The sequence below is a fragment of the Mercenaria mercenaria genome, chromosome 3 (assembly GCF_021730395.1).
Source record: "Mercenaria mercenaria strain notata chromosome 3, MADL_Memer_1, whole genome shotgun sequence".
Classification (NCBI taxonomy): domain Eukaryota; kingdom Metazoa; phylum Mollusca; class Bivalvia; order Venerida; family Veneridae; genus Mercenaria; species Mercenaria mercenaria.
Window position 1 is genome coordinate 62,247,736 of NC_069363.1, and position 27,631 is coordinate 62,275,366.

A 27,631-nucleotide genomic window follows, 5' to 3' on the forward strand; every position below is an offset into this window, starting at 1 on the left:
AACTTTAATTTATTTTCACCAGTGTAAATACTTCTTTGCTTCTGAAAGTGTAGTCTGTTTCTAAAATTATATCAAATGTGTGTAGCCACCGATCAGCACAGGGATGTGTATCGCTAAAACTATACTAACATTTAGTAAAAGTCACGTACGGGTTTGCAGCTAAGTCTAGTGTAAGCTTGTAAAATATCCACAGAAGCCGCTTATTCAAAGAGTGGATGTCTAGATATAGTTTGTACATGTATACCAACAAACACATAACGGCATAAATAGTCATTACATTATATCGTCAACAGTTGACTAATTGTTGCATTATATCAATATTTACGTCTACGTAATCATTTTCCGGATATCTTAATCAGTTGTTGCTTAAATCACTACGTATCTCTTACAAGCAGATGTAGCAAATGTTATCAAAATAAAGCATATTCTCTGTGAGTCTACATCTATTTGGATTAAGCATTAAAAGAAATTTTACGATGCAATGTTTTTTCTACTGCGTTGCATCACAAATGGCAGAATATCGGGTAATAGTTGATGATGCTGCGGAATGCCACTGATGTCTCTGTACATATGAAAATCAGATCTTTCTATGCTTAAAACTGAGCCGACTACAAATGAAATGGCGGAAGTTTTAGGGACATAAAGCGTTGTTCATACCCTTGTGTGTGTCCATCCTTCTGTGAGTCCGTATGTGCACAAAATTTTGTCCGGCGGTTTTATTGTTGCACATTGTCAGATTTTTAAATAACTTTGCACTAATAACCGCCATAAAAACATAAGACATGTTACTTGTAACATCCAGACCCTAAACTCAGGTCAATATCAAACTTAGAGGTAAGTATTTAGATCTTTAGGTAAAATCTTGTCCGGCTGGTAACTTTGTTGTGCATAACATTGCACAAATAGCCGCAACAATAAGACGAAGTGCTACGAGCAACTTCCAGCTTCTTACCTTAAAGCTCACACTTAGGTCAAAGTTAGAGGTCAAAGTTAGAGGTCAAAGATTTAGGGTCATTTTTCTTGTCGATTCTAAAACTTTTTTAAGCAGGCATGGACATTCAGCATATTCAGCACAGACATTCACCAAAACAACGTGTCTCGTTAGAACCCATACTCCTACCTTAAAAGTCTATGTCACACTTAAAAGTTAAACGAATTGCATCATTATTAGTTTGTGGTCTGTTATATGATATTCAAATAGCCTAGTACAAAAATTAGCGCAATTTACTGTGGCGTAAATGTAACTTGTCAAACTACGATGATGTGTCAGTTTGCTCTGATATTGCTGTTAAAACACATTTTATTTGTGTAAATCCATATGCCTTCATTCGTTCACTTTTGAATACATGGAGAATTTTGCAAGTGTTTTCATACTATCTATGTAATCTGAAATGTTTTCTAAAGCAAATAAGGAGCTTAGACGAAGGCGGCGCGCACAATAGGCGAAACTATTATCGGCTTAAAAGATATGCATTTCCACATAACCAGGTTTAGTAATAATCTCATTCCTTGAAGACTAATATTGGCCACACAGCATAAAATGGTTCGTTCTTTTTGTCACATATTGATTTCATGCTGCGGTAAGAAAGTGTTTCTGGATATTCATTGAATTTATTTCGGAGAAGTTTGGTTCGGGTTACTATCATTGTAGTTATTACATACACAATATTATCTATATTAGTTGTATCATATAAAACTCGGTCATATTTATTTTGTAAGTATGTTATATCCCCCTCTTAGAATGCTTTTATAAGTAGCGTTTGGCATATACCTTTTGACATACGAGGTGCTGTAAAGTATTCCGTGATTCTTTAAATATCTTTCAATACCAGAAATAAGAATGCGTTATTTATATTACTCTTTAAAAATGAAGATAATCAAATTCACCCTGAAATGAAGCAGTATCGTAAAAGTATGTTAAATTTGACATTTGTATTTTGATTCCTGTTTAGGCGCACGTGGGCATATTACATTGTCGTTGCTGAATACGGACTCAAATGTGACACACTGTCGAATTATCTCAAAAAATGGACGATTATATGTAGGGCAAAGGAGATGGTTCAATAATATTTTCGAACTTATCAATTTCTACAAATGTAAGTAATGTGTATTCTTACAGTTGAGAAAGTTGTAAAATCCCTATTTATACAGTGATCCGTCAGTACCTGATGACCCAAACCTAAATGAAAACATGGTGAATGACAATGCATAAAAACATATAATCAAAGTATTTAACAATTAATATCAACGATATAAAAAAAAATGAAAAGTTCACCATGAACAATGTGGGTTCATAGTAGAATGTAATATGCTATCGAATTTCTGTTCGAAGGATAATTTTGGTGAAATGGTATTTACATTCCCTCAGTCTACTTACCATTGATACGAATGCACATTTTAATCATTTTATTCACTCTATGGATGCTTTATCATAATAATACCCATGATATATGCAGGAAAACAGCAGACCCAACTGCTTCATGCTTCAGAGTTAAAACGGCGACCCACAAATTATTTCATTCAATTTTGGAAAAAAAGATAAAAATGTTGCAAGGAACTAAATCCTATAAAGGTTGGACGAGTTATTTTCAAAAACAATCCATTTTACTAAGTTACTGATTCGTTTTAAAAGATTTATGGAAAGACATGGAGATTTTGTTTTAAATAAAAAGTAAATATTTCTCTATAGATTAAAGTTCCATAATTATTTCTGTGTTAAAATCAGATGCAATAGCTGTCCAAATAGATGTTATGCTTAATTACATGGTTAGGATAACTCTACTGTCATTTTTGCATATAGATTTATTCCATTAGAACCACAAAGGGAGGTGATATAAAGAAGATTGAATTCTATAAAACTTCATATTGTATTAATCAGTATTCGAATCTTTAATAAATATTTGGGAAACCAATTAATGAAAAGAAGATGCATCAAGAAATCAGTATATTTTATGTGTGGCAGCCACATTATAAACAAAAAGGCGTTATTAGCCTTTAAATTATGAATAGCTCTTTGATGACTGAAATTTTCATTCTGTCCTTATCAAATATCAGTTTTAGATAAACTTAATATACCTTGCCTCCAAGTAACCCATAGGTATTTTACGAAAGGTAAGATATTAGTATTTTCTTCGTTTAAGAAAATAAGGGAAAAAGATTCAATATAATCAGCTAAAATCTGCACTAATATAACAGCCGGTCCTTGCTTTAGGAACGTGTTGCAATGTACAGTCTAGCACATCATGGCAATGATTATTCGCAGCTCCTTATTTTTTGTATCACCCCCTAGTTTTGCGTGAGTCGCTTTTGACGGACGCTGGCATACGCGAAAGAATGCTATACAGAGTAGCACCAGGGTGACCAACCCATGTGACTTTTCGGTACCGAACACGAGGGAAAAATCGCTCGATTCGGATAACATTTTGCTTATAATTTCATTATTACTTTACGGATTTTAATTGATTGAAAAGCGTCAAACACACCCAAACGAATGCTTTCATACGGACAATGTATCTGCGTCATTACTTTCCTCAAACACTTCGCCCAAAGTCCGGTGTGCACGTAACTAGAATGTATGACATACACTTTTAGGCAAGGTTAGAACTCGTTTGCCTGTCTTTGACGCTTTTTATTTTATTCAAATCTCTGAATCTAGCGATTTTTCCCGTGTGTACTGTACCGAAAAGTCACGTGGGTTGAGCGCTCTGAACACTACGGCAGCGCTTTTTTCATTCCACACTGACCCTCGGTTGCGTCACGCTCTACTGTTTTTGCGACCTCAGAAAATTTCACATTGTGCTCGTCCGCGATATTTACGCTATTCGTACAAACTAATTTGCTGAACTGGTGTACAAATTATGTTTGATCGTCGTGTTAAAACTTTTAAAGGCGTAAACACAGATCTTGTACTCATAAAAATTTAGTCTCTTAAGATAAAATATACATACTCTTAAATTATAACTACGTTTTCGCTTGGTTTAAGTGCAATCAGCATATTAAAGAGAGTCATATTACAGAGAGGCAATTAGATATACCTTCGCTCTAGAAACATTTGATGCCCAAAACCATTCAGACAGTAAAAGGTTTCCCACGGCGGGATGCCCGATACACAACTACACAGATTGCTAGACGTGTAGGTATATTGTTTTGGCAACAATTAACAGATAAAAGAAGTCAGGAAAACTTCTGCAAGATTGATACCCCAATCTTGACAGACAAAAGTAAAGTCTTCACCATGTTTCCACTGTCTATAAATTTCTCAGACTCGATCGTGTATATGGCGGATGGCGAAATAGTAAAGGATGTGTAACAGTGAACCGTAGTAGTTAGCGCTATGATGGTGCCAGCGCTGTTTGACCTCATTTGACCCCTCGCCTTTGACCCAAACCAACCATTGCCGACCAATTAAAAACCCACAGGTTTTAACAACTTACTGTGAAAACCTCTGGTTTAACCAAATGAAAACCTCTGGTTTTACCGCAGGTTTTAACAAAGTGAAGAAAACAGATATTTTTCTTTAAAAATAAAAACCCTAACGAGAGCTTTATACCCGGACTGAAAAACATTTATTAATAATAGTTTTAGTCTTCAGTTGTAAGCTGATATTGATTACAATCATAAATATTGGCTTTTATGAATTCCCAATTGTTAGTTATAAAGCGCATTAGTCGGAGTATTTTATTTTGAGCAAGGTAGTTATGGATATGCAAATATTTACATATAATTTTCTTTGTCCTGCAGTCCTGTGAAATTTTGAAACGTAAACATTACGTTATGCTGTAAATATTTTAATTGATTTACCTGCAGGAAAGACACTTTTGTAGTTCAGGTAATTCAAACATCAAAGCCTGTGGAGGGTTTTAAATTATTGAAAACAAAGTCAAGTCAAAGACAAAGATCAAATGGTAAAAGCCTCATAGAGGATTGGAGCAATTGCGTTTTAAAGCCAATAATCATTACAAGTATCTCTGCCAAAGTTTTGCCAAAGTGGCAGACACTGACACATTGCTGCCTTCGTGGCAGAATTTTGGCAGAAATTTGGCAGAACTGTTTAATTACAATTTACAAACGTTAGTTTTAATATGTTTATTATTATATTATTTTACAACATAAACACAGCATGGCATGTTTTCTTCTGTTACTCGAGACTTTGTTGAGGGCTACTTCTCAAGTCTGAAAAATAATTAAAGGCTATGCTTAATAAAATGAACAAATTTTAAGAAGTACTTAAATAGTACAAACAAAACACACACAAATAAAAATATTACATTTAAAGTAACTTAATATATGGGTTTTCTATTCTGCCTTCAAGAGTTTCTTCTTCTGGCATTTCAAGTTGTCTTTTTCTTTTTAGTAACAAGCTTTTTCTTTTGTTGCTCTGCTCTTAAACTGTTCCTCCAAATTTCGTCTACTCCTTTCAAGTTTTAAAAACTTTTTTAAGTTCGTTTAAAAATTCTAATCCCCTTTCGTTTTCTTTTATCATTGATTCAATATCCAATGTCTGAATATTTTTTCCTATGTTTTCTAAAGTTGTATTATTTATAAGCTCTCCCCGCTGGATTGTAATTAAATACTCTAGCGAAAGCTTAATTTCTTTATTAGTGTTTTCTAATATTCTTTTTGTTTCAAATTTTGAAGGCATTTTGTAGTATTAGTGCGTACGGTGTAAAATCCAATTTGAAATGTTTTCTGTTACTAGGAAGGTCTGAATACTAAAAGAAATTCAATAATGTATTGATTTGCTAAGGATTACCTGAGAGTGGTTTTGAAAACCGATATATACCGTGCGTCACAAATTGATAATAGGTTAAAACTATTATTGATAAATGTTTTTCATTCCTGGTGTATTTTATTATAAGACTAATAATATAGTTACTATTTTTGCTAAAGTTTTGCCTTTGTGGCAGATACTGACACAGTTCTACCTCCGTGGCAGGTCTTTAGCAAACATATAGTAACTATATTATTAGTCTTTAAACAATTTTAAAAACATATAATATATACATGAGTTTACAGACTAAAATATATTGTTTGAAAGAAAGAAAATGTACTGATAATATAAATCCTCATTATGTTACAGCAAAAAAGGGAGAAAAATGATAATGGCTACCTGTTCATCTTGTGGAAGAATGAAATCAAAGTTTGTTAAAAGTACATGGGATAATTTAGATATTCATAAAGCAATGTTACCTTTATTACCTAAGAAAGGTTTAACACCCCCAGGATACAACTATTGCGGGCCAGGAAACCCTTTAGGTAATGGGCCTCCTGTTAGTGAACTGGACGCAGTATGCAAGACCCATAACTTTTGCTACGACAGTGGTGTAAAAAAAGGTACATGTGACAAGCAAATGCTTTCCAACTTAAATAACACTAAATCAAAAACATTTGGAGAAAAGATTGCAAAACATTTAGTTGTAAAACCAGCAATTAAAACGAAATACAAACTTGGACTTGGACAAAAACAAAAGTCAAAAAACGGGAAAAGGGGGTAGAGTATTTACTTGGACGTAAGTCCTTGGAAGCTAAAAGCTTACTCGAAAAGGCCCCCGAAATAACATGGAGTGATGAATTAGCAGAAGAATTACATAAACCAATTAAACGAACATTTATGAAACGAAGAGTGATAGTTAATGATATTGATGATACTTGGTCTGCTGATTTAGTTGATATGCAGGCTTTTTCAAAATATAATAAAGGTGTAAAGTACTTGTTAACCGTTATTGATATATTCAGCAAATATGCTTGGGTTATTCCATTAAAGAATAAAACTGGAGAATCTGTTACTGAAGCATTTGAAAAAAAAAATTCTGAAGGTAGAACACCTACAAATTTATGGGTAGATGAAGGAAAAGAATTTTATAATAAAAAGTTTGAATCATTTTTTCATAAAAATAAGATTAATATGTACTATACATTTAATGAAGGAAAAGCTGTAGTAATCGAAAGATTTAATAGAAGCTTAAAAAGAATAATGTGGAAATATTTTACAGCAAATAATACTTACGCTTATTTAGATAATTTGCAGGATATGGTTGACAAATATAACAAAAGAAAACATTCTAGTATAAAAATGACACCGACTGAAGCCAGTAAAAACTTAAATAAAGGTACTGTTTACTTTAATTTATATGGTAATTTAAAGATACCGAAGAGCAAACCAAAATTTAAAATTGGTGATCGAGTTCGCTTAAGCAAACTTAAACGACATTTTGAAAAAGGATATACACCAAACTGGACAGAGGAAATATTTATAATTTATAGAATTAATAATACAAATCCCAGAACATACACTATAAAAGATTTAAATAAAATAATAATTCAAGGTTCATTTTATGAGCAAGAACTTTTACCTACTAAACAAGAGGTTTTTAGAATAGAAAAAGTTATTAGACGAGACTATAAGAAAAAACAGGCTTTAGTAAAATGGAAAGGTTATAGTGAAAACTTTAATAGCTGGCTACCATTTAATGAATTGGAAAAAATTTAATTTAAAAAATATATTATATAAATGAGTAATAAAAATCTAATTTCTAATGGAATAGAAACAATAGATCAATTAATTATTCACCTGACTAAACTTGCTGCTGCTTATAGAAAAAGTTATAAATTTTGTGGAAGATTAAATACAGGATTACAAATTACAGCAGGTATTTTCGGTTGCTCGACTGCATTAGTACTTGTTCCTGCTATTCCTATATTTGTAGCAGTTGCTGGCGCTGTTCCAGCAGTAATTACAATATTTATTAAAGGTTTAAAGGTTGAAGACAAGAAAGATATTTTAAAATCACATCATAAAAAGATAAAACAACTAATAACAAAAGCACGGATTGGAAAAGTATGTAAAGAAGATGATAAAAAAGTTATTGAAGATATTTTTATAATACTGTTAAAAATGCAGAAAGAAAAAGACTATTCAATGCCTCTTGAAATGCATATGAAGGAATTTAAACTTGACGGATATAAAAATAAAAAAGAAGAAGAGTTGTATTAAATTTAGATTGCTGAAATTATTTCTTTACGTGCGTTTTTTAAAGATTTTTTTCTGTAAGTATATTATATAAATGGCTAATAGAAATATAGATAATGATATTTCAATAAAACTATCTTGTACTTTAGGAAGAATATGGAATGAAGAAAGAGAAATAAAAGAATTAAGAGAAAAAGAAAAAGAAAAAAACAATCTTTTAAGGTAGTAGAGGTGTAATAGCAATGTTTACAAAATGGCATTTACTTGGTGATTTCTTAAAGATGACCGTGTTTTACACTGTTATGCAATTTTTTAACAATTTTTACCATGCTGTTTTTTCTAAATTTTGTATAACTTACGGTATCTCCTCTAACTCAAGTGGAGACAAATTTCAAAGTGATGGCCTCTCTATAAAACGTTTGCAGGGAACTCATTTTACCATTAATTTTAATAAAAGAATCATCAAACTATTGGTAAACAATTATAAAACAGAAAATAAAAATGTGAATATCATTTTATTGAGGGTTCCTCAAGTAAATGGATTTAATGATACAAAATTCTAACTTCCATGTTGAAAAAATAAGGTCAAATCCTATGTTTCTGTTTTGAATTTTGCTTACTTCATTCAAAAATAACCTTGGAGCAGATGTAAAACCTACCTAAACTTCTTCCGCGGCATGTAATCTAAAGAGTGAAAGCAAAATAGAGAACTTTTACCACATGTAACTCAATATTTTTACTGATGTGTAACTCTACCCCTTCTCTTTAAGTAGTAAATTCACTTTGAACAGCAAGAAATTGCTTATCAAATTATTTTTTTCCATTTTTGTACAATAATTCAATCATAAGTCTTGAAAGAAGTAAAACCTTATTAGAAAAAAAAATCAAAAATAAGGAAAAAAAGTTTGGTCCCAGCAGGGCTTGAACCTACGCCCCCCTGAGAATTGCAGTAAAAGTGGATTTATGGTAGGAATTGAATACTCTTCAAAAAGGAGGTACTCTATTACGCCTCTACTACCTTAAAAAAGTAAAGAAAAATGGAAACGTTATTAAATCAAAGATTAATCAATTAACCGGTGGAAATTTTAAAAAGGTAAAGAAAAATAGAAACATTATTAAATCAAAGCTTAATCAATTGACCAGTGAATTTTTTAAAATTAAAGTAATTGACAGATTGGAAAATGATATAGATCCTTATCTTTTAGAAAAGAATGAAAATTTATTTGAATGGGATTCTGGTTGTTTAATGTCAGTGCCTCCGGCAGAAGAGGAAAGTAAAATATTATGTGATTGTCCCAAACCAAATAATCATCGAAACAATTCTAAAAAGATAATTGCAACCGATTATGACACTAATGAAGAAAAAGCATATAAACGTTTTTACGCAGCATCTTAAGACCTTGATATTTATTCTGGGTTCATAAAAATGTGCTGTGAAGGGGAAAACAGAGTAAAAAGTGGAATATCAAAAACTAATGGATAAAGATATAAATTTAAATATTTTATTTCTTCTTAAACTTTATTTTATTTATTTTTTTTTTTTATTTTTTTTTTTTTTTGCTTAACGATTTTTTTCTAAATATAATATATAGGTGACTGTTAGAGAAATTGAGAGATCTACAAAACAATATTTTAAGAAATTTGAAATTAAAATTACATATAGACAAGATCCAAAAAATCAATTATATTTAGATATAGAAGACTCATTTGATATTCTTAAATCTGAACTTAAAACTTTAAAAGGTATACAAATAAATGTTGTTTTAAAAATAACTTTTGCAAAAATTAGTAAAACAGATACAATATATAAATCAGCTTATTTTCAATCAAAGGCTTTAATTATTATTAATACAAATGAAATAAAAAAACATTTTACGTCAAGCTTTTTAAGAAATAATAAATAGGATTGGTAACTGGATTTCAGAAGGAAGTGGCTGGAGAATAGAGTCAGTTGATGCTCATTATATAAATAGATATAGATATAATCCATTAGCTGCTTCTAGTTATTTAGAATTACCAACACCATTACAAAGTTCAATGAAAGGATTAATAAATATAAAAAATGATGATAATGAATGTTTTAGATGGTGTCATTTGGCTTACAAATTTCCTGTTGAAAAAGATCCTCAAAGAGTTTCAAAATATAAAAAGCATATAGAAAAACTTAATTATAAAGGAATAAAATTTCCTGTTACAATAAATCAAATACCTAAAATAGAAACTCAAAATGATATTTCATTTAATATATTTGGTTATGAAGATAATAATGTTTATCCATTGTACATTTCAAAATATCAATATGAAGAACACTGTGACATGTTGCTAATTAATAACGATAAAATAACACATTATGTTAGGATAAAAGACTTTAATAGATTAATGTTTAACAAAACAAAACATGCAAATAAAAAACATTTTTGCAAATCATGTTTACACAATTTTTCACAAGAAAGAATATTAAATGAACATATACCAAATTGATTAGCAATTAATGGTGTTCAAGCTGTAAAAATGCCAAAAGAGTGAAGTAAAATACATTTTAAAAATTATCATAAAGACTTAGCAGTACCTTTTGTAATTTATGCTGATTTTGAATCAATAACTGAAAAAATATCAACTGTTTTACCATCGTCTGAATCTTCATTTACTGACCTATCAAAAACATATAGATTGTGGTTACGGTTATAAAGTTGTTTGTTGTTATGACGATAAATATACTAAACCAACACAAGTTTACAGAGGTCCTAATACAGTTTATAAGTTTATTGAAAAAATGCTTGAGGAAGAGGAATATTGTAAGGAAATATTTAATGAAAACTTTAACAAAGAATTATTAATGTCTAAAAAAGATGAAGCTTTATCTAAAAAACAAGTTTTGTCATATCTGTGGAAAAGAATATAAGGAAAATGAAACTAGAGTAAGATATAACAGGAAAATTTAGGGGAAGTGCTCACTCAGAATGTAATATTAATTTTAGACTAACACACAAAATTCCTGTTATTTTTCATAATTTAAGAGGTTATGATGGTCATTTTATTATGCAACAAATAGGAAAATTTAAAAAAGAAATTATTGTAATTCCTAACAATATGGAAAGATATATGGCATTTATGGTAAGTGATTTGATTTTTATAGATAGTTTTCAATTTATGTCTCAATCATTGGATAACTTAGTAAAAAATATTCCAGAATTTAAGTACACATCTCAAGAATTTAGTAAAGGTAAACTTGAATTATTAAAAACAAAAGGTATTTATCCATATGATTACATGGATTCATTTGAAAAATTCAAAGAAACAAAATTACCTCCTAAAGAAGAGTTTTATTCAATTTTAAACGAAACACATATATCTGACAATGAATATGAGCATGCTAAAATGTTTGGAATAAATTTAAAATAAAAACAATGGGAGAATATCATGATTTATATTTAAAAACTGACGTATTACTTTTAGCTGATGTTTTTGAAAATTTTAGAAAACTATGTTTGGAATATTATAAAATTGACCCTTGTCATGACTTTAGTAGTCCTGGGTAAGCTTGGGATGCAATGTTAAAAATGGCTGGAATAAATTTGGATTTAATAACTGATATTGATATGTATCTTTTTATTGAAAAGGGACTGAGACGAGGAATAAGTTATATAGCTAATCGTTACAGCAAAGCAAACAATAAATATATGAAAGATTATGATCCTGAATTAGAAACTAAATATATTATGTACTTAGACGCCAATAACCTTTACGGTTGGGCTATGTGACGACCTTTACCCTCCGGAAATTTTAAATTGGTCACTGAAAAACAATATAAGAAATTAATTGCAAAAGGTAAAACTAACTTTATAATTGAATGTGATCTTGAATATCCAAACAAACTACATGATCTTCACAATGATTATCCTTTAGCACCTGAAAAAATTAAAATACCAGATCAATGGCTTTCAAATTATAGTAAAAATATTAAAACAAAAATTGAAATAGGAAAAAGTAATGTAAAAAAATTAGTTCCAACTTTAATGAAAAAACAAAGTTATGTTGTTCATTATAAAAATCTTGAACTTTATACACAATTAGGATTAAAAGTAACAAAAATACACAGAATATTAACTTTGACGAAAGTCCTTGGTTAAAAGGGTATATTGATTTTAATACTCAAAAAAGATCTAAAGCAAAAAATTCATTTGAAAAAGACTTTTTTAAACTCATGAACAACAGTGTATTCGGTAAGACGATGGAGAATTTACGTAAAAGAATCAATATTAAATTAACACATGATGAAAAACTTTTATTAAAATATATAGCAAAACCTTCATTTGTTAGTTCAACAATGTTTAATAAGAATTATTTTGGTATTCATAAAATAAAAGAAAGTTTATTATTAAATAGACCTTGTTATGTTGGAATGTGCATTCTAGATTTATCAAAATACTTAATGTATGATTTTCATTATAATTACATTAAAGAAAAGTATAAAGGTTCAGCAAAGCTTTTATTTACTAACACAGATTCATTATGTTATGAAATAAAAACCAAAGATACATATAAGGATTTTTATAAAGATTCAGAACTGTTTGATAATAGTGATTACAACCCAAATTCAAAGTTTTGTTTTGATTACAACAAAAAAGTAATTGGAAAATTTAAAGATGAAGCTGCCGGAATTCCCATTGTTGAATTTGTCGGATTAAGAAGTAAAATATATTCATATTTATTAGAAAACGAGAATAATATTAAAAATGTAAAGGAATTAAAAAGCATGTTGTAGAGAAAACAATAGTTCATAAAAATTACAAAGATACCTTATTTAAATCAACTCAAAGTAATCACACCTTTAAAGCTATTCGTTCTGATAAACACAATCTTTCCAGTTATGTTATAAATAAAACGTCTTTATCATGTTATGATGATAAAAGATATATTCTTGATAATGGTATTGATACATTAGCTTTTGGTTATATTAATTAAATTACAGAACCATACATTGTTAATTGAATATTAATAACGTTTAAACCATCTATATAAATAACTGAATTCATTTTAAATTCATCAGCATAATTAATAGAAATAGATTCATTTTTTCTGTTATGTTTTGCATAATATCTTTGAAGAACTTTATTTTCTTTGTTTTTTAATTTCAATTTAACTTCTCCTTTATAAGAATAATTAAAATGCAATTTTGTTTGATTGTTACATTATTACCATTTTGAACTAAACCAGCATTTACAACTTTCCATTGAAATAATCCAGCAACATCTTTTGTTTCAGATGTTAAAAACAATGGAGGATTTCTTAATGTTTGCCGTTCTGTTTTATTTACTTTTTCATTTATATTATTGAATATTCCCAATATATAAAAAAACACAGTAATTAATTAACTAGATAGAATCTGACATAACTTCCTGGTTCTATAGTAAATTTATTATTTTTAAACAGTCCCGGATAAATTCTAAACGTCACTCCTTTGCTTAAATTGATTTCAATTTTTTTCTTAAAACCCAGTGTTGTATTTTTAACCTTAGATAATATATACTCATGTCCGTTTGTGTGATCATTTTGCCAGCTAAAAATAAAGCGATCATCTTTATCAGAGTGATCAGAGTAGTGATCAATGATAATATTCATTTCAATTATATAATCCCCATCTTCTTGGATTTGAAATACACCATTTTTATCTTTTTCAATAAAACTTTTATAATCAGTAATCTTATTAACTCGTATTCCAAATAATGTAAATAAATCTTGGGAATGTAATGTCTGTTGTAACTGTTTATCTTGAATAAAATATAATTTTGTACCAGGAATCGTTACATGTAGTTGTCTGCTATTGTAATGTTCAAAAAGAAATACTTCACGTCTTACTTTTTCTAGTTCTTCATCTACTGCTTTATATTTATTTTCATGTTCGAGAATTACTTCAGCTAAATCATCAACTCGTTTTGTTGTAGCAACTTCAGAAGCAGATAAATCAACAGTATTTTTTGTTCTAGCTAATTGTGTTTCTTGTTTTAAAAATACAATTTTTACTTTTGTAATTTCTTCGGCATTGGTGGAAATTGCTTCAGTATTAGCAGTAATCGATTCTCCTTGTTTAACTAACTTTTCAACTACAAAATCCAGTTCAGTTTTAATTTTTTCAACTTTAGCATTAAGCTGCGCTGTATCTTTTTGTAATAGACTTGTAAGTGTATTTAAGTCCGCGTACTTTAAATTGTGACGTGTGTCAACATTACTAATCAAGATCCAAAGTTGTTTCTTAAAATTTTCTATTTTAGAATTAAGCTCTTTTTTAAGGTTATCTAATGCTGTGTCATGGTCATCACCTCTATGTGAAGCTGCCTTTTCCAGTTCAGATTTATATTCTGCAAGTTTATTTGAAAATGTATCCAACAAATCTTGATACTTATTTGTAAAGTCAGTATTAAGTTATTTACTTCTGTTCTGATTTCTAACTGATACATATTTTGTAACTTTTTCTCGGCTTCAATAATCTTGTCTTTTAGTTCTTCATGTTTAATTATACAATCTTTTAATCCCTGAACTTGATTGTATATTATTTCAAAATGGTTCTGAACACTTCTTTCATTTGAATATCTGTCAAATCAGATTTCTCTTCAAGTTCTTTAATAGAATCAACCATAGCTTTCATTTCTTCTTCAAGTTTACCTTGTAATTCAACTATTAATAATGAATTGTTTTTAAAACTTTTTTTAATTCTTCAATATTCTTTACTTCTGCTTCTAGTGTCTTTTTAATGTTTTTATTATCTTCAAGAGTATAGTCTTCTATTACACTTTGAATTTTTTAAAACACAAACAGTTTTGGAACTACATCATTGGGTTTATCTGGATTTCCTAGGTTGATTATTTCATTACCTCCCATATCTAATGCTCTGTTCATTGTGTTATCAAGTTCCTTATTTTTATGAAGATATGAGTCCATGTCCTTTTTAAGCTTTTTGAATTGTTTTCTAGTAGCATAATCACTTAAATCAATATCAAATTTAACTTTACTTATACTGTCGGGTTCACTTATTTGTTTTACATCATTAAAAACTCCCATTATATAATAATTATATAATTCCCGTAAAGTTTTTTTCTTAAAACCTTCCTTGGTTTGACAACATATAAGAAATCATATTTTTGTTTTGTTGCATTAGGAAAAGAATCACGATCTATGTTTTGTTCATTACAAATCATATCATTTTCCTTTTTACCTGGACTTTCAAACAAGATATAGTGTGAACAGTTAATTCGAATATATTTTGGCGTTTTATAATAAGACTGACTTAAATAAATAACAGAACAGTTTTTGTGACGTCCTTGAATAAAGTATTTTGTTATTTCATTCATTTTGAACCTTTTTTTCTTCACATATAAAATCATCAAATATTACTACTTTTTGTTTTTCTGCTTCAAGATCATTAACATCAATTATTTCATTATTAGAATATTCAAGTATTTCATTTGGATCTAATTCAATTTCATCTGCAATTTCATTTAAGTGATTTATTCAATCCTGATATTTAGATTATGTTCTAGGTTTTTAGCATACAGGTATAATTTATCATAATATATAAGAGGTTTTCGAAGCATATGCATTAATGTATTTGTTTTTCCTGATCCGGAAGATCCACATATTAACATTCTAAAACATGAATCTGGCAAAAAAGGATAAATTTGCTTAAAGTTATTAGATTTATCACTTTTTGTATCATAATTAGGAATTTAATATAATAATCTTAATTTTATCTTACATTATCTTATATTATTATATAAATGCTAGCAAAACTTAAAGAAATGAGAAAAATAAACAACCTAGTTGGACAAAAAGTAAAAGCTAAAAGAGAAGAAATAAGAAGAGAAAAAATAAGAAAAGCTACTGGTCGAGAAATGTATAGTGAAATTTATACACCAATTACAGAAGGAATAGAAAGTCAAAAAGAAGAATTGAGTCATTTAAAAGCATTACCTGGAATAAAAGAGCAATTAGCGTTACTTCCAAAAAGTATATCAGAAGATATGGTACAAGGTATTTTTACTAAATTAACTAAAGAAATACAGGAAGAATCTAAAAAAAAACAAGCTTTAAAACCGGCTCCCTATACACCAGTAGAATGGGGAGATGAACCTGTTGAATGGGTTCCTCAAGATGAATATAAGAAATTAGAAGATTTTGGGAGAGAAAAGAAACAACTGATGAAAGAACTGAAGAATCAGAAGAACTGGGGGCAAGGTCAAAAGAATTTAAAATTAATTTTAATAAAGGAATTGATTTAGAACTTTTAGATGAAGAAAAATATAACACACCACAAGAAGTGTTTAACTATTTTCACAGCAAATCTAAAGATCCAGAAGAAAAAATGACTATAAAAGAATTAGATAATATCATAGAAAATGTATTGGAGGATAAAAGGGAAATAGCATTAAAAATACAGAATATAAAAAAAAGAAAAACATTAACAGAAGATGAAAAGGAAGATAAAATACAATTCCTAATATATAAAAGAGACAACTGTAGTAATTACTTAGATGTAATTAAGGATATTCGTAAACAAAAAAAATATACGGGAAAAGGAATAAAACATCATAAATAAAATCTGGAAAGTAGATCCCTCGGAAGCACCGAGAACAATGCAAACAGTGAAAATTGCAGACTCGGTTTGATTGAGTCTGTTCATGAGCAGTAATGGAAAATGCAACACTGCCCACGCCCCCTAGCACCGGCTTAAGCAGTATTCAATCTTCAAATCTAAATGAGTTGAAATCAATGATCCCGAAGGACCAGAAAATATAACAACACTGAGATGAAGTCGGGGCGACTTTTTACGGCCGCCACACAGCACTTAACACCCGCTGTTGTGAAGTAAATAAAATCTGGAAAGTAGATCCCTCGGAAGCACCGAGAACAATGCAAACAGTGAAAATTGCAGACTCGGTTTGATTGAGTCTGTTCATGAGCAGTAATGGAAAATGCAACACTGCCCGCGCCCCCTAGCACCGGCTTAAGCAGTATTCAATCTTCAAATCTAAATGAGTTTAAATAAATGATCCCGAAGGACCAGAAAATATAACAACACTGAGATGAATCCATATAATGTTTCACCAAATGGGCAATATGGTAATTTGATTATTGATCTTAATAAACTCTATGGTCAAAACAAATTGGTTGCTAAGGATCAAAGAACTGGAAAAGAAGTAATTAATGTTATGGTAGATAATGATTTAATTGATTTGATTAATAAAATATATAACAATAATAAAAAAAAACATTTAATACTTTCTAGAAAAATATTTTAAACAATTAACAGAAAAATCAGGATTACCTATCAATAAAAGATCTATGAAATTTAAAAAAGTAATTAGGGGTCAAGGTTATGACGTTTGTCCATGTAATCCAGAAGAACTGGTTAATAACTTAGAGCTTATTTGTGGTTCAATTGATGCTGGAAATAATAATGAAGAACTAAAAAAATGAAGGTATTAGCATAATTGATGAACTATTAAAAATAAATAAATTGTAACCAGAACAACATGAAATGTTATATAAAAAAAAATTTCTTGAATATATAAATGGAACAAAAATAGTATTAAGTTCTGAAGCTGTTAAAAATGATAATAAAAATACTCCAATCGATTTTACAGTTAGATTTAGTCGTTCCTTAATTTTAGATAAAAATAAAACTTATGCTGTTGGTTTGGATAGTATTAACACTATGACTTACTCTTGGCATAATATTAGTGATGAATACGATAATAAAAGAATTCGTTATAATAATGGTAAAGAATGGAAAGATATTATATTTCAGAAAGGGTCTTACAGTTATACAGACATCAATAATTATATCAGAGAAACATTAATAGCCAATGATGATTTTAATGGCGAATCAAACATTGCGCCAATAAGTTTGGAATTTGATTTAAGTAGTTTTAAAATCTTAATTTCAATTCATGATAATTTTATGTTGGATTTAAGAATGTCAAATTTTCATACATTGCTTGGATTTGAGAAAAAAGCTTTGAGAAATACTGAATGGGGAACTATAACACCAAATATAACTAACTCTTTGGATACAATATACATTCAATGTGATCTTATTGATACTTCACTTGTTGATGGTAATTTTAGTGATATTATCTATACTTTAAGTACTGCAGATTTAACAAGAGCTTATCCATTTACAAAAGAACCAAACAGAGTCGGGTATTCTGAAATTAATAAAAATGTTATAAATTCAATTAGAATATATATTACAGATGTGTTTGGTAGAATAATCAATTTTAATGGAGTTGAAACAAGTTTTACACTAATTTTAACGGAAATATAAATATATAATGTACAAAAAAGTTTATGATAAAAATAAAGGAATATTTATTTATGTTGATCCTTGGAACGGAGAAGAAATTATGCAAGGTTCAGGTATCTTTGACACTTTAACAAAATTTCTTTATCTTCTGTTGCATCTTCAATTGGTAGTGCTGGAAAAAAAAACCCTGGAAACTGCAGGAAAAACTGCACTTGAAAGTGGAACAAAAAAGATTGGAACGGAAGTCGGGAACTTAGCTGCTGATAAAATTACAGAAAAAATTAAAAGTTTTAAAAAAAACCTGCTTTTGGTGATTTAATTGTCAAGAAATTACAAGAAAAAAATAATAGTAAAAATAATAATGATAATGAGGAGGATATTGATATAAGAATAAATAAAATATTATCAGGATCTGGAACTTCAGCTCAGCGTAAACGTATTAACAGATTAATTTATAAAAAATAAAATAATATATAATATACATATTTAGAACAAAACAGTATTGTGAAAGATACGAACTAACTCCTGTTCAATTAGATACACCTTTAATTTCTGTCTTGGGAAATAATGTTAAACAACAAAAAAGCGGGTATCACTTTACAATTAATGATAGAAGTTCATATTTTGATTGGTTTAATGGTTATTTTGAAGTAAGTTTTTAAGTTAATAAACTTGCTAATGGTAATAATTATGGTGGTGATGATCAGATTGCTTTGATTAATAATGCAGCTTCAATAATTGATCAGCTAATAATTAAACAAAATGGAAAAATTGTCTATAATGGTAATTTATATAAGGTAATAAATGTAAGAAATTTAGTTGAACTATCTAAGAATTATGCAGAATCAACTGGAACAAATGAATTTATTTATTTAGATACTACTGCTGTTGCTGAAAGTAGAAGAAACCAAGCTGGATATAATCCAGGTTTTGCTTCTAGAAAGGGATTAATCCAGGGTGGTAGTGAGGTAAATGCTAAAATTCCGTTAAATAATTATTCATCCTTTCAGAGTTTGGAACAAAACATGTTACCCCCAAGCCAAATCCAAATAATATTACAATTAACAAATGATGATGAATTAATTTACAGAGCTAATGCTGCTGATGCAGGTAGGGTTATTGTAACTAGATTAATTTTGTGGGTTCCACGTTTAATTTTTAATCCATATGGACTTAATTTAATTTCTGAAAAATATATGAAAGCAACAAGTTGGAAATATCTTCGTGAAATGATAACACAATCTGTAGATACACAGCAAAATAATATAACTTTTAGAATAACAGCTGGTGTAAAAAAACCGAACATGTGTTTGTTTATTTACAACGGCCTGATAAAAGTAATTCACAAGAACATAATCCACATTTATTAGATACATTTAAAGCTAATACAGCAGATAATGAATAAGAAGGGATTAGAAATTACAATTTCAAAAAAACAAATGTCCAGTCAAGGTCAAAATGGCGGATTTTTAGGAGCTTTGGCTGGTTTGTTAGGTCGAACAGTACTTCCGGTAGCTGCAAAAATAGCTTCAAAAATATTAGGGCCGTTAGGCGTTGGTGCTCTTTCAGGACTTGCCAGTACTGGTGTCAGTAAGTTACTTGGAAATGGTATGATTTCGGTAGTTAATAATAAGAGAAATATGATATCACCCTATCTTACACCTAATCAAAGAAAACAATTAAGGGGATATGGAGAAATTAAATTAACACAAAAACAAAAACAAGACGGTGGGTTTCTAGGTTTGCTTGCGGCTAGTCTAGGGATACTTTTGATTACATCCTTGTTAAGTGGTAAAGGCATACAAATTGACTCTCAACGAAGGCCTTACAGACGAATTCCTATTGTAAAAAAAAAAAGTAAAATTTATAAATAAACCTATTTCTAATTTTGAAATTGAACAATGGGTAAAACAATTAAAAATTAAAAACTTTAAAAATGTGTTTAGTAGAAACAATCTACCAAAAATAAAGTTAAAGAATGAATGTGGAATTATAAATTAGGACGACTCTGTTGGGTCTGGAACACATTGGGTATGTTATATTGGTAAAATATACTTTGATCCATTCGGACTTCCTCCACCAAAAGAGGTAATTAGTTATATTCCGGATGTAAAATACAATAACATACAATATCAAAACGAAACAAGTGTAGTATGTGGTTATTATTGTTTATTTTTCATAAAATTGTTACAAGATGGTATAAACATTTATGATTTATTGTATAAAATACTAAAAATTAATAATGTAAAACATAATGAACAAATAATTATGAATTGTTTTAATCAATAAGGACAAAACTATTGTAAATTGTTTTTTCAGTGTGGAGTTTAAAGTTTTCTTCCGGGTTTTTAAAGAAATATATTTTATATAAAATATCTGTTCTCTTCACTTTGTTAAAATCTGCGGTTAAACCAGAGGTTTTCATTTGGTTAAACCAGAGGTTTTCACAGTAAGTTGTTAAAACCTGTGGGTTTTTTAATTGGTCGGCATTGGTTGGTTTGGGTCAAAGGCGAGGGGTCAAATGAGGTCAAACAGCGCTGGCACCATCATAGCGCTAACTACTAACCGTACAGAAAATTAAGTGTTACACTATATGAGCAACCAAACACTGAAAATGCCATTGTGTAGCTAAAATGATGTACACTGGTAACAGGTGCGCAAAACCGCATTCTAAATGCCCACAGTGTCTCAGAACACAAAAGTTGCTGTCACCAAGTGAATAACTTACATACACGAAGGTAAAAAAGGACACGAAATGTAAACCATAAAAATGCCCGTGTACAAATATATAGATATACGAATACACTCAATGCATTTGCAGAGCAGAAGAGAGAGAGCACGCGCAATAAGGGAAGCTCTTTAAGGGTCCGACGAAGCAGGACAGAAGACAAAAACCTAATCAGTTTATTCAACCATGTGTTCCGTTAGAATATCCTTTAAGAGTATTGACAGCCAGGCAAAATAACAGCATTAATCATTTATATTGTATCTCATTTGAACAATTTTAACCTTTACTGTTTCCTGTTTCGAAGTTATCGCTCTCAAAAAATGTCAGTGGCATCACTGACAGCCAAGCAAAATAACAGCAATAATCATTTAAATTGTATCTCACTTGAACAAATAATCAAATTTTAACTTTACTGTTTCCCGCTTTCAGAAAATGTCAGTGGTTTGCATTTTTATCGAAATATTATAAGGATATATTAAGAAGTAAGCGCATACAAGTATTGCTGTTTACCTTAATTTATTACATCTCTCTACGGATTTTTACCTGGTTAAATATTTTTTGTTTTTACTTTGTTTCTGTCGGAAAATATCTTATAGTTCATGATTATTGTTACAAGAGATACCATATTTATAAAGTTCAGTACACTTGCCTAATCAATTGAGATTTAAAAGACTATAATAATATCTATAAGCAAATATTGTCTATATATTATACATGAAAAAAGACTCAAACGTTAAATTATTCGACTCGCGAATGGTCAGCTTGAAGGACAGATGGCGTGCTCCTAGATTTTATGTAGCATATAATATATTGTCAGGTACATTACAAGCATTTTATGAAAGTTATTAAAATATTGTTTATGTAAAACTTTACTATCTACTTTCAGATTTTGCTTACGTAAAGAGTTCCTAAGATTCGATATCTTCAGTCAGTAGTGTTTGTGTATGACTAATACTGGTATATATCATTTGGTCGTATTTAGTGTATTTTACAAATGTGAAAAAATGTCATAACACAATAATACAATATTGTTATTTTGTACATTTACCAGACAACGTTGCAGAACTTCGATGCAAACTAGAAAGTCCAGCCCAGAAACAAAATCCTTTTGTATACTCTCGGAATCTAGAAGTTAAAAGAAGGTCTGTTGTTATAACTAAATCTTTTCGATGCGGCAATTATGGAGAAATATTTATTGGTATGTAAACATGTACTTTCTTGTATTTGAATTATCTAGCAATAATATAGACGTTATCTAAATAATCTTAAATGGTATGCAGTCATAGAGTTTATTGCCCAACACTGAAAAACATGTATAGATAGCATCAAAAAGTGTTTGTTTATACTTTGCCGACATTCGAATATTTTAATGTCATTATCATACTATTAATATTTGTGAAGGACACGGGAAAATGGATCTTGACAGCACACTCTTCTGTCGTATGGATGCACCGATATATTTAATACATCTTTCAACATTTGGTTATTTAAATGGATAACATGTAAGACATTAGCCACTACAGTTTCTTCATTGATGGTGTGCTGTGATGAAGGGACACATGAGGAACTCCTAGACAATAAGCTCCTAAATCCTGGACTGACTGGTTCGATAACTGTCGCGGGTTCTGTTTGTTTCTCCTGGTGCTCTTACTTGTGAAAGTCATTGCGAATCAGGACATGCCTTAATGGTTTCAGAGGTTTTGGCTTTGATTTATATATCTTTACATGAGCATTTTCGTGTTTAACAATGCCGTTACGTATGTTAGGGAGCTCACCTAATTTTCATTATATATGAACATGGTGAGGGTTTAAGGGTAAGGTTAGTTGCCGATAAACCATTTTATGCTACCCTGTGTGAATTTGACGCTGACGTTCCAAGAATATGGTCTGCATGTTTGTTTGTGTGTGTTTGTTATAGGTTATTACACACAGTCATGTATACAATATAACAATGTATACATCTGTTTAGTCTGTGTGTTCAAGGTACATTTACACGTTTGTCAAATGCCATGAGGAATGCTGTACAGGCGGTTGAGTTCTTTAAATGCGGCTTTTCCAGTTGGACATTTGTTCCCCTTTTTATTGCTAAAAGTATAACGTATTAGTGTCATAATTCAATACATGTTTACCAAAATGTGAATTACGTATCGTGACTTTTTTCCAGACGAATTGTAGCCTATTTTCCTGTTACACATTAACGTCTGATTTGAATCTTCTGTTTATCTATTTGGACTATAAATGAAAATGTTAAACTACTATTGATTTCACAAACTTACAATTAAAGGTAAATTTTCCAACACATTGGATGTTACGATCGTGACAAAGTTCAAACTGACGGTTGACAAATTCTTGGCAGAGGCGAAAGTATTACACAATTTTCGACAATGCAAACGCTTTGTCAGAGTATTAGCTGTAATCATCAACCCTGAACCATTTATGCTCATTCTCGGAGAGACGGTACGCAATACGTTGCAACAGTGCTTGCAGATTGACGGTGGCAAAACATTTACCCGGATGACTTTACTTGAAATAGCTGCTGAGGTATTATTCTCACTATTTTTATTCAGCTCGAGGATATGAAATATATGGAGAGCTATTCTACTCGTCAGCGTCCACATTCTTGATTAAAGGTTTGGAGCACTTTCACCCTATCTCTGTTGCTACTGAATGGATTTATTTTAACTTTAAAAACAATTTTCCATATCATCACTGACATCATATGACACAAGTTCTATAACTCTGGCACGCACCAAAATCTCAAGGATTACGCTCTTTTTACTTTGAATTTCAATTCAAAATTTTGAGGCACACAATATCTGCAGTCTCTGTTATTACTATTTGGATATTTTACAAAAGTAAATCAACTGTTTCACATAATCCCTAACATTATATGACGCAATGTACATAACTTTTTAAGTATTATGCATTATGTCACCTTTCTACTTAGAATTTCAGGCTTAAATTTTGATAATCTTTCCATCTTTCTCCTTTATTACTAAATGGATCCGATTAAAACTTAGTAGTTTTTGTACATTGTTTCCAACATCATATGACTTAAGGCCAATATTTCATGAACTTAGCCCATTTGTAATTACAATTTACTGCAAAGTTTACGTTTGGTGCTCTGTCACATTATTTCTGTTATAATTAAATGGATTTCATCAAACTTAAAATAGTTGTTCGATATCTGCACTCACATTTGTATGTCTTTTCTTAAAACTTACATTGGTAAAACAGTTGTTCCTCATTATCATTAACATCATAAATGGTAAGGCCCCTGACTGGTCCCGATGCTTTATTTTCCCTTCTTACTTCTTTTACTGAGTTTTTATTCACTTCTTTTTCAAACAATGAAAGTATTTGCATCAGATTTGAAACAGCTGTCTCTATCACTATGCTCATCATTTATAAAAGAGTCCATAAATCTTGCGCCATTATTGCATCAAGTTGACCCATTTATGCGTAGAATGTATGCAAACTGTTTAATATAAATCAGCTTAAATTAAAATAACTGTACAGATTTTCTCAAAGTTTAAAAGTATCCCTTCTTTCATTATTCAACACCGAAAAAGTCTGGAGCGTTGTCTTCTTTGGCAGCTCTTGTTTCTGTTTGTTATATACAGAATTATGTTTAAATTATCGTTAAATTCATCGAGTTGTCGCTCTTTGCACTAGATTCGGCGGAATTGAAGCACCACAACGGTGTATGGTACTAGTTTGATACCAGGTTTGAACACTGAAGCATAGTAAACTTATGCAGAAATTATGTTTGATATTAGAAATTTGCTCGATCATTTTAAATGTGAAACATTCTTAACATGCGTTTTACCATTTTCGTAAATGTATTTGTTTTTATTGAATAGTAAGAAAACACTTTTCGTCAAAGACATGGCAATAGAACAAACAACAGAAATCTCCTTCTAAGCTCCTGTGTCGATTTAAAAGTTACTTCAGAGAAACGTTTCTTGGACAACAGTCCAAACCGCTTTATCACCTGCATAACCGCCGGGGTACATGTATATGTTCACAATTCCCTAAATGTATACAGCGAAAAACAAAAAATTATTCGTCAGATTTTCAAATAATCGCACATAAAATATCTTGATTGATCTTCTACAATATTTCTATTTGTCAAAAAATGAAAGTGGCTGAAAGAGCTTAACATATGAACATTTTCAAAGTACATTTCTTCCTTAACCACTAGGCCTTCCAGTTTTAACATAATTTCACAGAAATGCTGTATTTCTTTGCTTGACTCTCTACAAAGAATGTTCAAAGTATTCGTCATTATCAAAAATAACCATTAAAGGGCACCGGCACTCTCTATATATTATAGTAGAAAGCTGAAAAATCATCTGGTCAGAAACTGCTAGATTGGCCGATTTCTTATATATTTGACAGATATGTTTCTTGGAAAACATTCTTGCGGTTACCTCTTTGAGCTGAGAAAGCCACGTGAGCGAGCTTAGGCCGTTGTGACCCTCTTATTAAACGATACCTAATGTAATTGAAGCCAGGTCATCTGTGCCAAATCAAACATGTAATAATGACACCTGAAATGTTACTAGTATCAAAGTCAGTAGTGATATTTTACATTTTAACTTTTTATCTAGATTGCTGAGGGGATGGCTTTTCTAGAGAAGGAAAAGGTTGTGCATCGGCATTTAAAAGCTGAGAATGTGTTTGTTTGTGATTTTTACAAAGTGAAGATAGTACATCCAAAGTTATCCGAGATGATGAAAGTTAGATTTTCTGATGAACATTGCGAAGGTAAGTTGCACTTTAATTTCTTTAAGAGACTTACGCTAAATCTACTAGAGGAATAATTACTCCTTCTCTTGATTATTGGAGCTGCGTACGAGTCCTATTGAATTTAGCACTCTATTCAACAGTATTCAATTTGTCACCATAATAGAATGGAAAACAAATATTTACAGTTTTAATTGACGATTTGAATCATTTCCGAATTTATTGCAACATACATTTTGTAATTGATAAATTCATGTTTTCTGGAAAATGTTAAATATGTATTTTAAGGCAGTCTTTCAGTTATCATTAATCATTCCAATTTAATTGCTTTATACATAAAGGGACTAATAATTTAGAATGACCCTCGTTACCACCAAAAACTGTTACGATCGAACCGGGTTGATCCATCTGCATCCACAACTAGTGAAAGTCTATTTTAGACTTTTCGGGACTCTGGGATATTGATATAACTTGAAATCATATAAAACATGTGATATTGGATAAAACTTTGATTTACTATTTTATGACACCTGAAGTAAACGAATGGTTACCGTGGACCTCTAAACATCCTATGAATGGTCTAGAGGTCCAGTCATCGGACCCCTAGCAACTGGGTTTTATAAATAACAGAAGTCTTTGATCGGCTTGTATTATTAATTTGTGATTTGAACAACAAAAGTTAACAGAAAGACCTTTTCAACATTCATTTTTCCTGAATAAATTGTTTTCAAAGAAGCAAAAATCCATCAGACTAATCTTTTTGTTAAACTTGTCCTCTATTTGATGAAAATACATTGCTGCATACTCATCCAGTGACCAACTGTCAAAGCTGCATTAGATCACTCGTTCGGAACAAAATACACAAAATGACTCTTTAGATTTAACGGGGCATTGAAACAAACAATAAATGTCTTTTTCTTCTAAATTCGCCGGCTTGGACAATATGAATTCTTCGACAGCCCTTCCTTAAACATATTTTTTAAAAGCTGGAAGCCATTTTTTAACCATTGTTAATGTACACTGCCGTCTTTGGTTAATGATATTCACAAGTTAGGATATTGCTCACTAAATAGCTTATCATCTGCATTCGTATTCAAACAATATTAGTAATGCTGTTAAAATGTTGACGAAAATTTATAAAACTTAGATGGCTTCTACTTAGCTGCCAAGATCAGAATATGTTGTTTAATTACTCGTAAATCAAAGAAAAATGAATCTAAAACTTTCCTAGAAAGTCTTGTGCTGTCTGAGATGGAGCAAAATATTGCCAGCTTTGTTCTCATATAACTATTTATAAGTGAAGTATTACTCTATATTTCGTACAATTAAAGGTGGTTAATCAGAATTAGGTCAGATATTGGAAACATTAGATTTCGACTGGACGTATATAGAAAATTTGATTTTCCAATCATGGTTGCTTAGCCAAAATAGAGCTATTTTGATATAAGGACATAAATACAATTAGTCTAGGGAATGATATGAATGTAAAAACTAGTGTATGATATATATGTATATAAGATTTATTTTCAAAAGTTTATATTTAGCAGAAATTCATTTTTAAAATGATTTAAACCTCCTGCCTCCTTTATCTAACTATGTGTAATGGATGTTTTTGTTCCTTATATAAATCTCTAATATAATGTAGGAAAAGTAAAAAATATCATAAAATTGAGCTTAACTGTGATTTATGCGTTTCTTTACAAAATAGAATAAATAAATAAATATTATTAAATATAAATACAAATATAAATAAAAAGATTCATAAAAAAACTGAGGAATTTAACAATTTAGTGAATAAACGCATTTTTATATGCAGAGAAGTGCGCAAGGTCCATTTGATACCAGACACGTTACAGTTAATAAGTTAATGACAGATGCATCT

General features: G+C 30.1%; 1 protein-coding gene across 1 annotated transcript in view; it reads left to right on the forward strand.

Moving 5' to 3' along the window:
- Positions 1 to 27,631, forward strand: part of LOC128555917 (tyrosine-protein kinase Abl-like) — a 64,359-nt gene that overhangs the window by 14,696 nt on the left and 22,032 nt on the right. The window contains exons 6-9 of the mRNA XM_053539736.1: positions 1,953 to 2,096; positions 22,052 to 22,198; positions 23,285 to 23,541; positions 25,614 to 25,770. Of these exons, the coding sequence (XP_053395711.1) occupies positions 1,953 to 2,096; positions 22,052 to 22,198; positions 23,285 to 23,541; positions 25,614 to 25,770 (705 nt within the window). The remainder of the gene's footprint in view (positions 1 to 1,952; positions 2,097 to 22,051; positions 22,199 to 23,284; positions 23,542 to 25,613; positions 25,771 to 27,631) is intronic.